Source organism: Hypanus sabinus, chromosome 1 (genome assembly GCF_030144855.1).
Source record: "Hypanus sabinus isolate sHypSab1 chromosome 1, sHypSab1.hap1, whole genome shotgun sequence".
Taxonomy (NCBI): domain Eukaryota; kingdom Metazoa; phylum Chordata; class Chondrichthyes; order Myliobatiformes; family Dasyatidae; genus Hypanus; species Hypanus sabinus.
Genome location: NC_082706.1, coordinates 207,310,265 through 207,326,633, shown reverse-complemented (window position 1 = coordinate 207,326,633; position 16,369 = coordinate 207,310,265). Strand labels below are relative to the sequence as shown.

At 43.6% G+C, this 16,369-nt stretch overlaps 1 protein-coding gene across 1 annotated transcript in view; it reads left to right on the top strand.

The window, feature by feature from the left end:
* Positions 1-4,666, top strand: part of LOC132402103 (TGF-beta receptor type-1-like) — a 78,351-nt gene extending 73,685 nt beyond the window's left edge. The window contains exon 9 of the mRNA XM_059984701.1: positions 880-4,666. Within this exon, the coding sequence (XP_059840684.1) occupies positions 880-1,005 (126 nt within the window). The 3' untranslated portion in view covers positions 1,006-4,666. The remainder of the gene's footprint in view (positions 1-879) is intronic.
* Positions 4,667-16,369: the final 11,703 nt, after the last annotated feature.

Below are 16,369 nucleotides of genomic sequence, written 5' to 3'. Positions count from 1 at the left end.
TTTATTATCCCTCTCAACCCCATTCTCCTACCTTCTCACCATAACCTTTAACGCCTTGATTAATCAAGAACCTATCAATCTCTGCTTTAAATATACCCAATGACTTGGCCTGCACAGCTGTCTGAGACAATTAATTCCACAGATACACAGTCCTAGACTCTGCCACTATAGGAAACGACCTCTCCATGTCCACTCTATCTAGGACAAGGGTTCCCAACCTTTTATTATGCTTTGGGCCCCTATCATTAACTGAGGGGTTTGTGGACCCCAGGTTGGGAGCTCCTGAGCTAATAGAATCAGGCCACACCAGTGCAAGAACAACTTCACTGTGATTGTGGCCTGTTAGCTTTGAGGAAATTCCCAGCAATGCGAATTGAACCCGGGTTGCTAATGTTACACCAAGGAAGTGGGGATTTGGTGAGAGCTGGTTGTTATCTGAAAGAGGTGCTGAGGCAACTATTAATCAGTCATGGATAACCAGAAAGAGGTGCTGAGGTCAAAGTGATGAAAATTATTGAACTGGATGGTCTCTTGGCATGGGGTATGAGAAAGTAACAGAAGATTCATGCTCTGGCAAGGGGCACTGTTCGACAAAATGGAATGAGAGTGAGGGAGATGGAACACTTTGAGACCAAGTTGAGCAGAACACAATATAAGATTGTGATTTCTAAAATGTCTCATTTTTTTCATATGGAATTTGAAATTATGAATAATTTTTTTTTGTTTAGGCATTCTACTCCCATTTTGGGAAATGGGTGAAATCAGATTTGCATTGTTTAATCACAATGTGCAGTTAGTCTGTAACTTGGAGATCCTTTTATTATATCTACAACCATACAGTATAATCTGATCTAATCCTGTCATGTCTTTTTGGTGCAGGCTCTCCGCGTAATGGCCAAAATCATGCGCGAATGTTGGTACGCCAATGGAGCAGCCAGATTAACTGCTCTTCGGATCAAGAAAACGTTGTCTCAGCTCAGCCAGCAGGAAGGCATAAAAATGTAGTCACAGGCAGTCCGGAGATCAAGTTGACAGGATGCTAACTGCAATTGGATTGCAGTTCTGTTGGAAGGGATTCTTGTTCTACCTCATCGAGGGAGCAGAAGATGGATCACTCTGTCTGCACCGCATTTTCTAAGTCACATAGGAAATTTCCACCATACAAAGCTCTCTAATGGACGTGCTGGGTGCAGGCTGAGGTCCACTTTGTGCACTGAACGCCACCTTCCCAGGACATTGACATATTATGTAGCTTAGGGTTTTTTAATTAACATTTAACTTGACGACAAAGTTTTATTATTGGTCTTAATAGTAGAAAAGCTGGAACACTTCGGCCTTTACCAATACTGCCCCAGAAATTTTGGAGAGACTGGTAATGGGGCTAGTCCCGCAAAGGAATGAAATTTCTGTGCAAGATACAGTATTACACACAAAAAAGTACTCTTAAGGGTTGAGTACTAGTTTCACTGCTTAGAAACTCAACATAATGTTGATGCCTTGCAATCTATCATCACCTTGTTTGCTAAAGCTTTGAGTCAAGAATTCTATACCACATTTGGTTTGAAGAACTACTTCACCATGTTGAAATGGCCTGTATTTTTCTTCTGGGAACAAAATTGAAAGCTGTTGCTATTTGCGGAGATGAGGCTGTTAGTAAATTGTGGGTTATTGAAGTAGATACACAAATTCAAGCCTATGAATGGTAGCCACACCTATTTTAAAGAAATACACTATCGTAATCACGGATAATTTCTAAGTTTAGAGATAATTAGGTGAGGGGCTTCAATTGGCAGGTTTTATTTGATAAATTCAACTTTGTTTTAACTGGACATTTTTGCACTTACATCTTTGGAGTTCTTGTTTTTAAACTTACGAATGCCAATTCCTAATTGCGTGCTCTGGATGCATACCACTCTCTTCATAAACACCTGGAGTGGAATGTGCACTGCTGTTGCTCATAGGTTTGTGGTGGAGCAGCAAGGAATGTACTTACACTTCTGAAGCTTGGTCCCCTGATAATGGAGGCTTTCCTTTTTTTCTGGGGGTGGGTGGGGGTGTTAAGTTGTGGTGGGGAGGAGAAAGTGTTAGATGGGGATGGGTTGGGGTTCCACTGGTAGTCAAAGATTGCTTAGTTTTTGCTAAGAAATGGTTATTTTGCCATTTTAGACTTTTAAAATAGAAATGCCTCTCTACCAAATAAAATTCTAATGCATTTTCTCACTAAATGGTAGCAGTCAAATTGATTGTTATTGTACATGGGATAGTATGTAGATTTATCTTGACAAATATTTGCCTATTTTTCTCTCTGCATTATAACACTAATGACCCAACCAAGTCTTATTCAATGCATTAAATGTTTGCAATTTATCATGCCATCTTTTTGAAGTGAAAACATTTTACTTACTTATCAGTGCCATTAAAATCACATTAACTTTAATGAATTTAGAACTGTAACTAGAGTTACTTAAATGAACTTACTATCTGGAGTATACCAGATCTTGGCTTTTGAAAAGACAATGTTTTGCAGGAACAAGTAAGCAAAGCAGTTCAAAATCTGAATTAAATCAACTTATTCATGCAAATTATTTCCCCTATGATTTACATGCTGCTCAGTTCCTACCCTAGCAATGTTTCTGTATTTTTTAGCCCCAAAATGAATTTTGTTTGTGTTTTTTGGGGGGGGGGGGAGTTGAGGACAAAGGGGAAGATTTTTTTTGTGCATGAATACTTTCATTGTGGCTTTATTAGATGATTCTTTTAATTTCTGATGCTATGTTTCTGCGGCACATAATGAAATAGCAGTGGGTGTTGCTTAGGGGTATCTTTCCTGCCCTGTTAACCGTCTACAAAATTTCCGGCTTGGAATCTGCTTCTTTATTTGCACAAAAGAAAGTCATCACAGGCCTTATTATGTTGCACGATAAGTTCTCAAACTGTGTGTAAATCCAAGGCTATCTGGCTGCCTACTGTTTACTTCTCTTGGAGCACTTAGTCTGCTAACAGCTTTTTGAGGAAAAAACAGTCCAAAAAAATCCCTCTCCCTCACAACTTTAAGATGCACTTCATACACTGCATTTATTGATTACTGAGCGCTTTATCAAGCCTGTGAAGATAGCTACAAAGATTCAACATCCTAATTAAACCCAAGGATGAAGTGACTTTAGCAACTTGTATTTATTACAGCACTACTGTGCAGTATTGTTCCTTGAATTTGGCAAATACGCAACTAACCAAATATTATCTGGTTGCATTAAAATTACCTCCATATGTTAGTGTAACTTTTAGTTTTAACTTAGCTTGCATATATTATATATTTTCAAATAAGAAAGCCCACAGTAAGAAAAGAGTTTTATTGCTACAGCTTTTTATATCATGATTAACATATATCAAACCTGGTAAAAGAAAAGTGTGGACAAAATTATATAGAAAATGTTGCATTTAGTTCAAGTAAATCCAGATCTTTTCTCTTGTTCTTAATCTCAAAGTATTTAGTTCCCTGGCTGAGAAACAGTATTATTATTGCAAGCTATGGAGGAACATGAAGTGGCAGAGCTGCTGCTTAAACCCTTGGGTAAATGTGTGGTTGCTTGTTTTTAAAAAAATTCTCATCAGTCATTCCTGTTGTAAGTAATCACTGAGTACATTGTCATAGGTCTAATATATAGGTCAGAAAACATCCTTAAACGTATTACAAGTTTTGTATGGTTGGCTTACGTGTGCAGCAAAATGCACACCTTCCTCTGAAACCATAGTAATTGCTGTGATCTGTGTGGCATGTTAAATGTGCATATTGGATATGCTCGTTTATTACTATGCTAAATCTACCCATGGCAACTCTCAGTGCAAGCGATACTGCTACATATGTAATGTTAATGTCAAATTATGGAGCATTGTGTATTTTTTTTTCCCTGTATTGAGTGCCACGGCTTGCCCTCTCCAGGACAGTCCCACTTACCTTGTGTTTCTTCATGTAGCCTTTCAGTGTATCTGGTATTACCCTTTATTCTACACTCAAACCATGCAATTGAACCTTTTTATGTAGTTTTCCATTAAATTAAAGATACCTCCGGAATGACCAAGTTGTATTTACCTCACTGTGTTTGTGATATTTTATATATATGCACAAAGATATTTAATATATATAAATATATCATATCACACTGATTAGGTTCAGTAAATCAGCACGTTTGCAAACTCAAGTTGATTTATATAAAATATGGATGCTGTATTAATTTAAAAATCCTGTATCTGTCCATGGTACTGAAGTGTCTTGTGTATGTATTGCGCCTGGCTTATTGTATACTAGGTATTCCTTTGTATTGTTTGTATAAAGTTGCTGATCCAGGAAGTATCCACGCTGCCCTTGCATTGTTTCTTTTCCATTGGAGGTACAGCTTTACAGCTAGTGTGTATGGAAAAAGGAAATATACTGAAGTCAGCAAATGTGCTGCATTCAACATTTTTTTTCTTTCTTCCTAAAGTTCTATTATCATAAATTATGTAATACAACTCCCTGGTTTTTCAAATCATGGTATTTTGTACAATGTGCACAACAGAGATGGGCAATGCTAGATACTGAATTAAATGGCTTACTGAAAGTATTGGCATTGTACAATGCATCTGACAAAACCTGATTAAAAATAAACTCTATCATCTAGATAAGTGATTAATGGATCTGTTTCCTCCTTCCTGTCAGAATTCAAGCTTGCAACAAGGCAGTTCTGGCCTGCAATATTTCACTGACACTCTTGTCTGCCTACAAGAGAAACCAGTTAAGAAGCCATGAGCTTAAGTTGTATGATTCATTTTCAACATTACAGCATGATACAGGTCCTTCAGCCCACAATGTTGTGCTGGGCTTTTAACCTACTCTAACCCTTCACTTCTATATAGCTCATCATTTTTCTATCATCTATGCACCTCTCTAAAAGATCCTTAAATGTCCCTAATGCATCTGGGCCTACCACTCTCTTTGCACAGCTTACTTACAGGAATCTGTTATTGAAAGCAAAAATCAATTTATTTCCAAATCACAAAAACAGTACATCACAGTACAGGCCCTTAAGCTCACAATGTTGTGCCAACCTTTTAAATTCTCGAAGATCAATCTAATAGACAGTAGGTGCAGGAGTAGGCCATTCAGCCCTTCTAGCCAGCACCACCATTCACTGTGATCATGGATGATCATACACAATCAGTACCCCGTTCCTGCCCTCACCCCATATCCCTTGACCCCACTATCTATAAGAGCTCTATCTAACTCTCTCTTGAATGCATCCAGAGACTTGTCCTCCACTGCCTTCCGGGGCAGAGCGTTCCACACATCCACCACTCTCTGGGTGAAAAAGTTTTTCCGCATCTCTTCTAAATGGCCTACCCCTTATTCTTAAACTGTGGCCTCTAGTTCTGGACTCACCCATCAGCGGAAACATGCTTCCTGCCTCCAGTGTGTCCAATCCCTTAATTTTATATGTTTCAATCAGATCCCCTCTCATCCTTCTAAATTCCAGTGCATACAAGCCCAGTTGCTCCAATCTTTCAACATATGACAGTCCCGCCATTCTGGGAATTAACCTTGTGAACCTACGCTGCACTCCCTCAATAGCAAGAACGTCCTTCCTCAAATTTGGATACCAAAACTGCACACAATACTCCAGGTGGGGTCTCACCAGGGTCCTGTACAGCTGCAGAAGGATCTCTACTATACTCAATTCCTCTTGTTATAAAGGCCAGCATGCCATTAGCTTTCTTCACTGCCTGCTGTACCTGCATGCTTGCTTTCATTGACTGATGTACAAGAACACCTAGATCTCGTTGTACTTCCCCTTTTCCTAACTTGACTCCATTTATATAGTAATCTGCCTTCCTGTTCTTGCCACCAAAGTGGATAACCTCACATTTATCCACATTAAACTGTATCTGCCATACATTTGCCCACTCACCCAACCTGTCTGTCACCCTGCATTCTCATAACATCCTCCTGACATTTCACACTGCCACCCAGCTTTGTGTTATCAGCAAATTTGCTAATTTTACTTTTAATCCCTTCATCTAAATCATAAATGTATATTGTAAACAGCTGCCGTCCCAGCACCGAACCTTGCGGTACCCCACTGGTCACAGCCTGCCATTCCGAAAGGGACCCATTAATCACTACTCTTTGTTTTCAGTCAGCCAGCCAATTTTCAATCCATGTCAGTACTCTGCCCCCAATACCATGTGCCCTAATTTTGCCCACAAATCTCCCAAGTGGGACTTTATCAAAAGCTTTCTGGAAGTCCAGGTACACTACATCCACTGGCTCTCCCTTGTCCATTTTCATAGTTACATCCTCAAAAAACTCCAGAAGATTAGTCAAGCATGATTTTCCCTTCATAAATCCATGCTGACTTGGACTGATCCTTCTACTGCTATCCAAATGTGTTGTAATTTCCTCTCTTATAATTGGCTCCAGCATCTTTCCCACTACTGATGTCAGGCTAACGGGTCTATAATCCCCTGAGGTCCCCTGTACTTCAAGCATCCATTCCTTCCTCATTGTCCCCCCCCCCCCCCCTTCTCTCTTCTAGTATCCTTGGTGTAACGACCTCACTGTAGGTTCTGTCCAGAAAACTCTCATTCTCGCGGATAAACCTGAGGTCATGCAGTTTTTTCTTCAGTGCTGCAACATGCTCCTTCAGAAGCTGAATCTGGACACACTTTCCACAACTGCAGCAGCCAGGGGCACCATCAGTGTCCCTGACCTCCCACATCATGCACGTAGCACACTGAATCAGCTTAGTGGTCATGTCTTCACCCTCTCCAATTGTGCCTGGCGTAGTCTTTTCCCTCCGCCTTCTCGCTTCTCGCCGAAGATTATCAGTTTCACATATCTCTCCATTTTTCTTTCATTCATCTGCCTCTCTTGCCATAGAGTTGTCTGAAGGAATAAAAGTCTTAACCAGAAAGTAACTTTCCCAGGCATATGACAGTGTCTTTGAGGATGATGTGTTTTTGTTAAATGATGTGTTTGAGATGAAATTTCTGGATATTTATCCTGAATTGCAAGTCCATCATTCACCAGTGTTTTGTTTACGTACTGCTCGTTACACCACAGGCACTTAGAGCAGCAGTGAAGCACCTCCATCTCTGGCGGTGTTCAGGGCCTCTTTCATCTCAGGAGCTTCCTCTGGGTTTTTACTACTGTCATGCAAATGCTGGGCAGAGACTCAGCATGCTGTCACAGTCTGATGCAGAAGCATTCTCAGTGCTCTTTCTGTAACAGTTAAGTTCTACCAGCCAGGGTTGTTAGCCCAGAGCTGAACTGTAGGACCAGTGGACCACTCTTAACCTGGCCTCTACCCTTTTACTTGTTTGGCATGGGTGACCCTACCAAGAGCTAAAGCAGAAGGCCCAGACTGCAGCCAACATAGCAATCTGGGTCATTGGGACACGCCAGCCTCCAAACCCAAAGATAAGGTGTGGTCCTCTTGGAGGTTGTTTATTGCTAAACTCCCTCCACGTTCAACTTGTGCAAGTTCAAGTTAATTGTCATTCGTCTGTAAGCACGTAAACAGCTAAATGAAACAATGTTCATCAGGGGCCAAGGTACAAAATGCAGTGTGTGTATATGGTGACGTAGTGGCATCAGAACCCCTGGCTTTGAGGTGAGTGGCCCCAGGTTGGAATCCGGCTGGCTCCTTGCGTGCCTTCCGTCCATTGCTAGGTGGAGCATTGAGCTAGAACTTGGCCTGTTTTTGAAAAAACATAATCAAATGCTATGGAAATAGAAAAACTGCTGCATGATGCGCCACAAGGCGAGGAAAGGAAAGCAACATATATCATGTAGAAGTAATATTAACACAAAATTAACAGATACCACACACTCTGTAGATGTACAATTTGACAGTGCATATATGGCATATAGTTAAATATAGAGTAGTATAATGCTGTTGGCATTGTCAATAACAATGGTAGTAAAGTGTTGAGAAGTCTCACAGCCTGGGAGAAGAACAGTTATACTGTGTACCTTCCGCCTGATGGTGGGAGGTCAAAGAGATTGTTAAGTTTAAATTACGATTTAAGTTAAGATTTAACAGTTACTATTTATTAAACCTTCTCCTCAACTTGCAGGATTTTAATTGACTTCAAAACTTGTTATCACCATTCAGACATTGGAGTGTGCTCTTTGTTACTCACCCTGGGTTTTGGTTTTCAAGTTGTCAGGTGGCTCAACTGACAAATTCCATTCAAGGCAAGATGACTCACTCGAAGAATTGGCTGAGTGAGGGAAGTGTCTTTGTTTTTTATTGGAAGCTTGTGGTTAGTCGTGCACAACAGGTGTTGGAGGTGGACCTTCACAGTACAGGCTTCAAAGTAAGAATTTGTCATCCAAGTACATACATGGTACCTTAGGCTACCCTGAAATTTTATTTTCATGCAGGAATTTTCAAGGAAAAATGAAATAGAAGAGAAATTTTTAAGACGTATACCTAAAGACTGACAAACAACCAGTGTGCAAAAGACAGACTGAAAATAATACTGAGAATGAGAGTTGTAAACAGTCTTTGAAAGTGAGTCTGTAGGGTGTAGACGCTGTTCAGAGTTGAGATGGGTGAAGATCTTCACACTGGTTCAGGAACCCGATGGTTGAGTGGTAGTAAGTTCCAGACCCTGGTGGTATGAGACCTCTGCTTTCTATCTCCCATCTGATGGTGGTAGAGATAAGTAAAGCACAGCCTGGATGGTGAGGGTCCAGGCGGTGCTCAAATGATTTGGATTTGAATGTAGAAGAAATGATTGTGTGTGGTAGTGTGGATAGTGAGGAAGATTCTCTCAGGCATACTTTAGATTGGATGGAAAGCCATGTAGAGTATTGGCAGAAAGCTGAGCCTACCGGGCCTGAACTCCTCCCTCTGCAACTGGATCCTAGACTTCCTGACTGGGAGACCTCAGGCAGTCCGGATTGGAGGCAGCACCTCCAACACCATCACACTAAGCACGGGGGCTCCCCAGGGTTACGTGCTCAGTCCACTGCTGTTCACTCTGCTGACCCATGACTGTGCTGCAACACACAGCTCGAACCATATCATCAAGTTCGCCGATTACACGACCGTGGTGGGTCTCATCAGCAAGAACGACGAGTCAGCTTACAGAGAGGAGCTGTAGCGGCTAACGGACTGGTGCAGAGCAAACAATATGTCTCTTAATGTGAAAAAAACACAAGAGATGGTTGTTGGCTTCAGGAGGGCACGGAGCAACCACCCTCCACTGAACATCGACGGCTTCTCGGTAGAGATCGTTAAGAGCACCAAATTTCTTGGTGTTTACCTGACGGACAATCTCACCTGGTCCCTCAACACCAGCTCCATAGCAAAGAAAGCCCAGCAGCATCTCTACTTTCTGCGAAGGCTGAAGAAAGTCCATCTCCCCCCCACCCCCCATCTTCATCACATTCTACAGGGGTTGTATTGAGAGCATCCTGAGCATCACTGAGCATCCTGAGCATCACTGCCTGGTTTGGAAATTGCCCATCTCAGATCGCAAGACCCTGCAGTGGATAGTGAGGTCAGCTGAGAAGATCATCGGGGTCTCTCTTCCTGCCATTACGAACATTTACATTACGCTCTGCATCCGCAAAGCAAACAACATTATGAAGGACCCCATGCACCCCTCATACAAACTCTTCTCCCTCCTGCCGTCTGGGAAAAGGCTCCAAAGCACTCAGGCTCTCACGACCAGACTATATAACAGTTTCTTCCCCCAAGCTATCAGACTCCTCAACACCCAGAGCCTGGACTGACACCTTACTGCCCTATTGTCCTGTTTATTATTTATTGTAATGCCTGCACTGTTTTGTGCACTTTATGCAGTCCAGTGTAGGTCTGTAGTCTAGTGTAGCTTTCACTGTGTTGTTTTTTACATAGTTCAGTCTAGTTTTTGCACTGTGTCATGTAACACCATGGTCCTGAAAAACGTCGTCTCATTTTCACTATGTACTGTACCAGCAGTTATGGTCGAAATGACAATAAAAGTGACTACTTGACTTGAGATGGAATTTAATCCCAGCAAGTGTGGGGTAATAAATTTTAGCAAGTGAAATGGGGACAGGATGTGAGTATTAAATGGATAAATGTAATACTAATGAATGTTGATGAACAGGGAAATTAATGAGAGCATGGTAAATAGAGAAATTTCAATGGGGGTGGGGGGGTGGGAATATATCACTACACAGAAAAAATTTACTGTATACAGCTAGGGTGCCTGAGATTTTTACACAGTACTGTATTTGTCAACATGGAGTGGAGAGTGAGTGTGTAAATCTGGTGGGAGCAAAGGATGCACCTCTATCAAGTCATCTCTCATTCTCCTTTACTTCAGACAGAAAAGCCCAAGTTTACTCAACCTATCCCCATAAGGCATGCTCTCTAACCCAGATGGTATCCTGGGAAATTTCTGAATCCTCTTAAAACTTCTACATCCTTCCTATAATGAGGTGACCAGAACAGAACACAATATTCCCAGAGCTTTATAGAGTTGCAAAATTACCTCTTGAACTCAAGCACACAAGGATACCAGTGGGGTGCCTTAAATGCCAACATGCTGGCATTGTGTAGGTTAGGCGTGTTTTCCCTGGCAGAACGGAGACTGTGCATGACCTGATCGAGGTATAAAATTGGAAGAGGTTTATACAGTAGATGGAATCATATTCCCATGGTAGGTGTATATGAATGCTCAGGTCCTCTGGACCCAGCAACATCCTTGTAAATTTTCTCTGTACTCTTTCAACCTTGTTTGGATCTTTCCTGTAGGTAGGTGACCAAAACTGTGCACAGTACCCCAAATTAGGCCTCACCAACATCTTACACAACTTCAACATAACATCCCATCTCCTGTACTCTGTACTTTGACTTATGAAGGCCAACATACCAAAAGCTTTCTTTACAACTACTTGACACTACTTTAAATAGAGGTAGAGGCAGGTTCGATATTGTCACTTAAAGCAAAATTGGATAGGTATATGGACAGGAAAGGAATGAAGGGTTATGGGCTGAGTGCGGATCAGAGGGATTAGGTGAGAGTAAGCGTTCGGTACGGACTAGAAGGGCTGAGATGGCCTGTTTCTGTGCTGAAATTGTTATATGGTTATATAAATGAGTGATGGACCTGTATTCCTAGATCCCTTTGTTCTACTTCATTCTCCCTTTGATGGGCAAGCAAGTGGGGGCATGGGGAGGGTCCAGGTGTGAATCATGATAGAGAGAAGGAAACGCATGAGGTGAGGACTACTTGGCAATGGAAAATTCAGTGTTCGTACTGTTGGGCTGTAGCCTACCCAGGTAGAGTGTGTTCTGTTTTACGTTGGGTCCCCAGGATCAGAGAGATCTTGAGGTTCATGCCCATAGATCCTGCAAAGTTGCTGTGCAAGTTGATAGGGTGGTTAAGGAGGCATATGTTGTGTTGGTCTTCATTAGTCGGGGGACTGAGATCAACAACTGTGAGGCAATGTTGCAGCTCTGGTTGGAGCATACTTTGTGGTCAGTTCTGGTTGCCTCATTATAGAAAGGATGTGGAAGCTTTAGAGAGGGCACAAAGGAGATTTATGAGGATCAATTGAGTGCGCTAGGGCTTTACTCTATGGAGCGAAGGAGGATGAGAGATGACTTAATAGAGGTGTACAAGATTATAAGAAACATTGATAGAGTGGGAAGGGGGATGGTAGAGGTAGATTTTTTTTACACAGTGGCAAGCGTCAGAAACGTGGTGGTGGTAGAGGCAGATATATTAGGGGCATCTAAGAGACTCCAAGATAGGCATAAGCTGCATCACTGCTTGGTACTGAAAGCATACTGCAGCGGACAGGAAAGCTCTACATCAGGTAGTCAAAGCTGTCCAAAACATCGCCGGCCACAGTCTACCTGCCATTTATTTATTTATCTGTTTATTGAGATACAGTGTGCAACAGGCCATTCTGAACCTTCGAGCTGCACAGCCCACCAATTTAATCTGAGCTTAATCAAAGGACAATTGACAATGACCAATTAACATACTGACCAGTACGTCTTTGGACTGTGGGAGGAAACCTGAGCATCTGGGGGTGAGCAGTAACGGGGAGAACGTGAAAACTCCTTGCAGGCAGTAGCGGGGGCAAGGATGTATGTACAGAAAGTGCTGGAAAAGGGCTAGTAATATCATGAAGGTTCCCATCCACCCTGCCCATGGACCTTTCCCCACTCCCATCACGGAGAGGCTACATAGCGACCATACCAGGAAAACCAGACTCAAATATCGTTACTTTCCTCAAGCAGTCAGGCTGATCAACACCTCCACACACTAACCCAACCCTCCACTCCACACACCTCCACCCACTAACCCACCCCTCCACATCCCACACTCCTCTCCACACACTAACCCACCCCTCCACATCCCACCCTCCACTCCACACACCTCCACACACTAACCCACCCCTCCACATCCCACCCTCCACACACTAACCCACCCCTCCACATCCCACCCTCCACACACTAACCCACCCCTCCACATCCCACCCTCCTGTCCACACACCTCCACCCACTAACCCACCCCTCCACATCCCACCCTCCACTCCACACACCTCCACCCACTAACCCACCCCTCCACATCCCACCCTCCACTCCACACACTAACCCAGCCCTCCACATCCCACCCTCCACTCCACACACTAACCCAACCCTCCACATCCCACCCTCCACTCCACACACTAACCCAGCCCTCCACATCCCACCCTCCACTCCACACACCTCCACCCACTAACCCACCCCTCCACATCCCACCCTCCACTCCACACACCTCCACACACTAACCCACCCCTCCACATCCCACCCTCCACTCCACACACTAACCCAACCCTCCACATCCCACCCTCCATTCCACACACCTCCACAGACTAACCCAACCCTCCACTCCACACACCTCCACCCACTAACCCACTCCACATCCCACCCTCCACTCCACACACTAACCCAACCCTCCACACCCCACCCTCCACTCCACACACCTCCATCCACTAACCCACTCCACACCCCACCCTCCACTCCACATACCTCCACCCACTAACCCACTCCACACCCCACCCTCCACTCCACACACCTCCACCCACTAACCCACTCCACACCCCACCCTCCACTCCACACACCTCCATCCACTAACCCACTCCACACCCCACCCTCCACTCCACACACCTCCACCCACTAACCCACTCCACACCCCACCCTCCACTCCACACACCTCCACCCACTAACCCACTCCACACCCCACCCTCCACTCCACACACTAACCCAACCCTCCACACCCCCAAACACTACTACTTTATCACTTCAAGTCAGAGTCACCTTATGTACAGACAGACACTTCTGTGCCTCGTGTCACTTTATATATAGTGTCAATGTATATTGGCTATTTTATGTATTTATATTTATTGTGTTTTTATTAATGTATTTTTGTGCAGCATTGGAGATGAAGTAACAATTATTTCATTCTCAGAGTCATAGAAAGCTACAGAAGAGAAACATTCCACATGGACCATGCTGGACCAGTTAAACTGCCTAGTCTCATTGAACTGTACCAGGGCCATAGCCCTCCATACCCCCACAATCTATAGACCTAGTCAAACTTCCCTTAAATGTTGAAATCGAGCTTGCATGCACCACTTGTCCTGGCAGCTCATTCTACACTCTCACCACCCTCTGAGTGAAGAAGTTTCCCCTCATGTCCCACTTAAACTTTTCATCTTTCACCCTTAACCCATGACCCCTGGTTGTAGTCTTACCTAACGTCAGCGGGAAATAGCTGCTTGCATTTACCCTATCTATAGCCCTCAGAGTTTTGTTCACCTCTGTTAAATCTCCCCACATTCTTTACACTTGTGCACTGGAAATAACATTAAACAATTTTTGAATCTTGAATGGATGGGCATGTAGGAAGGAATGGTTAGATTGATCAGGTTAAAATGTGGGCTGTACTGTGCTGTACAATTCTACATTCTCTAAGTAACCTGGCAGTGATCACCCATTCCCACCCATTGATCAGCCAGTCACTTCAGCGCTTGCAGACATTGTCCCTCCGATCTTCCTCCCACTGCGTCCTCCCTAGCTCCTCACCTGGATCCATCAGCCTATTTTTTAAAACCCCTTGTCTCCTCTGTCATCCACCTCCACCCCCCTGTCCTAACTTTCCTCCTTTGGGGCCCTTGTCTCTTAACATCGACTTTAATTCACAATCAGATTGGCCGTATTACCTCGGTCGCGTGTCCTGAACTTTGCTGTTCTGTAGCAGTAGCACTGAAAGGAAAACTCAAACGTCACACATCACAGGAAGAAGTGCAAATTGAGGGATAATGAGACAGAGATCACGGATTCCTGGAGGGAAGAAGCTGTTACCAAAACACTGAGTGTGCATCCCCCGGCTCCTGTGCCTCCTCCCTGATGGTAGGAGTGAGAAGAGGGCATGTCCTCATAGTGAGGGTCCTTCTTGAGGCATTGCCTTTTGAAGATGGTGGGGAGGCGAGTGCCCATGATGGAGCTGGCTGAGTCTCCAGCAGCCTGCAGTTTTCTCTGGTCCTGTGCAGTGGCCCCTCTGTACCAGACGGTGATGAAACCAGTCGGAATGCTCCCTGTGGTACATCTGCGGAGTCTTCGGTGAGCCGGGGCTTCAGAATCAGCGTCAGGCGTACTACCACTGACACGCTGTGAAATCTGTTGTTTTGTGGCAGTAATACAGTGTAAGACACAAAATGTTCTATGTTACAATAAGAAATGCCCGTATAAGCCAAAAAAGCAGTGCAAAAAGAGAACAGAATCGTGAGGAAGTGTTCATGGACCATTCAGAAATCTGGTGGAAAGGAAGAAGCTGTTCTTGAAACAACCGGCTGTTATTGTAATATTATCCTCTGTCCTGTTTTTGTTCTTTTCACATCTTTCCTTGAGCTTGTTCTGCATCTTGGATCACCTGGGCAACAGTAATATCTGTGCCAGGCCATTGCTTATTGACTACAACTCAGATTTCAACACAATCATGCCCTCATTTCTAATCAACAGAAATATCTGTGCCGGGCTATTGCTTATTGACTACAGTTCAGCTTTCAACATTTCTCATTTCTAATCAACAAGATGAAAAAAAGAATGGGCCTCTGTACCTCCCTCTGCAGCTGGACCCTTGGCTTCCTCTCCGAGAGACCACAATCAGTACGAATAACATCTCCTCGCTGACAATTAACACTGGCACACTTCAAGGATGCCTGCTTACCCCGCTGCTCTACTCTCTCTACACCTACCATCTATAACTATCTATAACACCATCTATAAATTTGCTGACGACACAACTATTGCCAGGATTTCAGACAGTGAAGAGGAGTGAGATAGATCAGCTGATTGATTGGTGTCACAGCAACTCAACATCAGTAGGACCACGGAATTCTAACTGTCTGAGACAGAGGGGCCACTGGACAGGATCGGAAAAAGCTGCAGGAAGTTGGAAACTCAGCCAGCTCCATCATGGGTTCTTGTCTCCCCGCCACAGAACCCCATCACCCAGGCATACTGATGCACCATCAATAACTTTCGGAGACGAGAGGCGAACAATAGGCTTTGTATTAGCAGCAAAATGGATCCTGGCATCTCGGAGACTGAGGCAGGAGCAGTGCCTCCAATCGCCTTTATACAGGGGTCAGTGGGAGGAGCCACAGGAGCAGTCAGCAGAAGGGCGTGTCCAGACAGGTATATGTAGTTCACCACACATACCCTCTTCTCATTTGTACCATCAGGGAGGAGGTACAGGAGCCTGAAGACACACACTCAACATTTTCCCCTCTGCCACTGGATTTCTGAATGGAGAATGAACCCATGAACATCACCTTAATACTTTTTCTACTTTTTGCACTATGTATTTTATTTAACTTTTTGTATATGTGCTTACTGTAATTTAGTTTTTATTATGAATTGTAATGTACTATTGCCACAAAGCAACATATTGTCAACATGCAATGTATCAGTGATAACGGCCATGATTCTGACTGTGTACGTGCCAGCTTTGCTGTGTTAGTCAGATTATTATCATGTCATCGCCGTGCTGTAACCTGATTCCACAACCTAATGAAGTGTACAATGGTACAGCAAAGTAGCTAAGCAGGTACTGCTGAGTAAACACACACACAAGTCTGAGATTCATGCAATGGCTAACACACAGTACAAACAGCAACAATTTAATATTATCATCAAAATATTTTTTAAATGTTTAATGCAATACAGACCAAATGTATTTATTTTTATTTATTGAGGTATATCATGGAAAAAGCCCAACTGGCCCTTCAAGATGTGCTGCCCAGTGTAATCCTAGCCTAATCACGGGACAATTT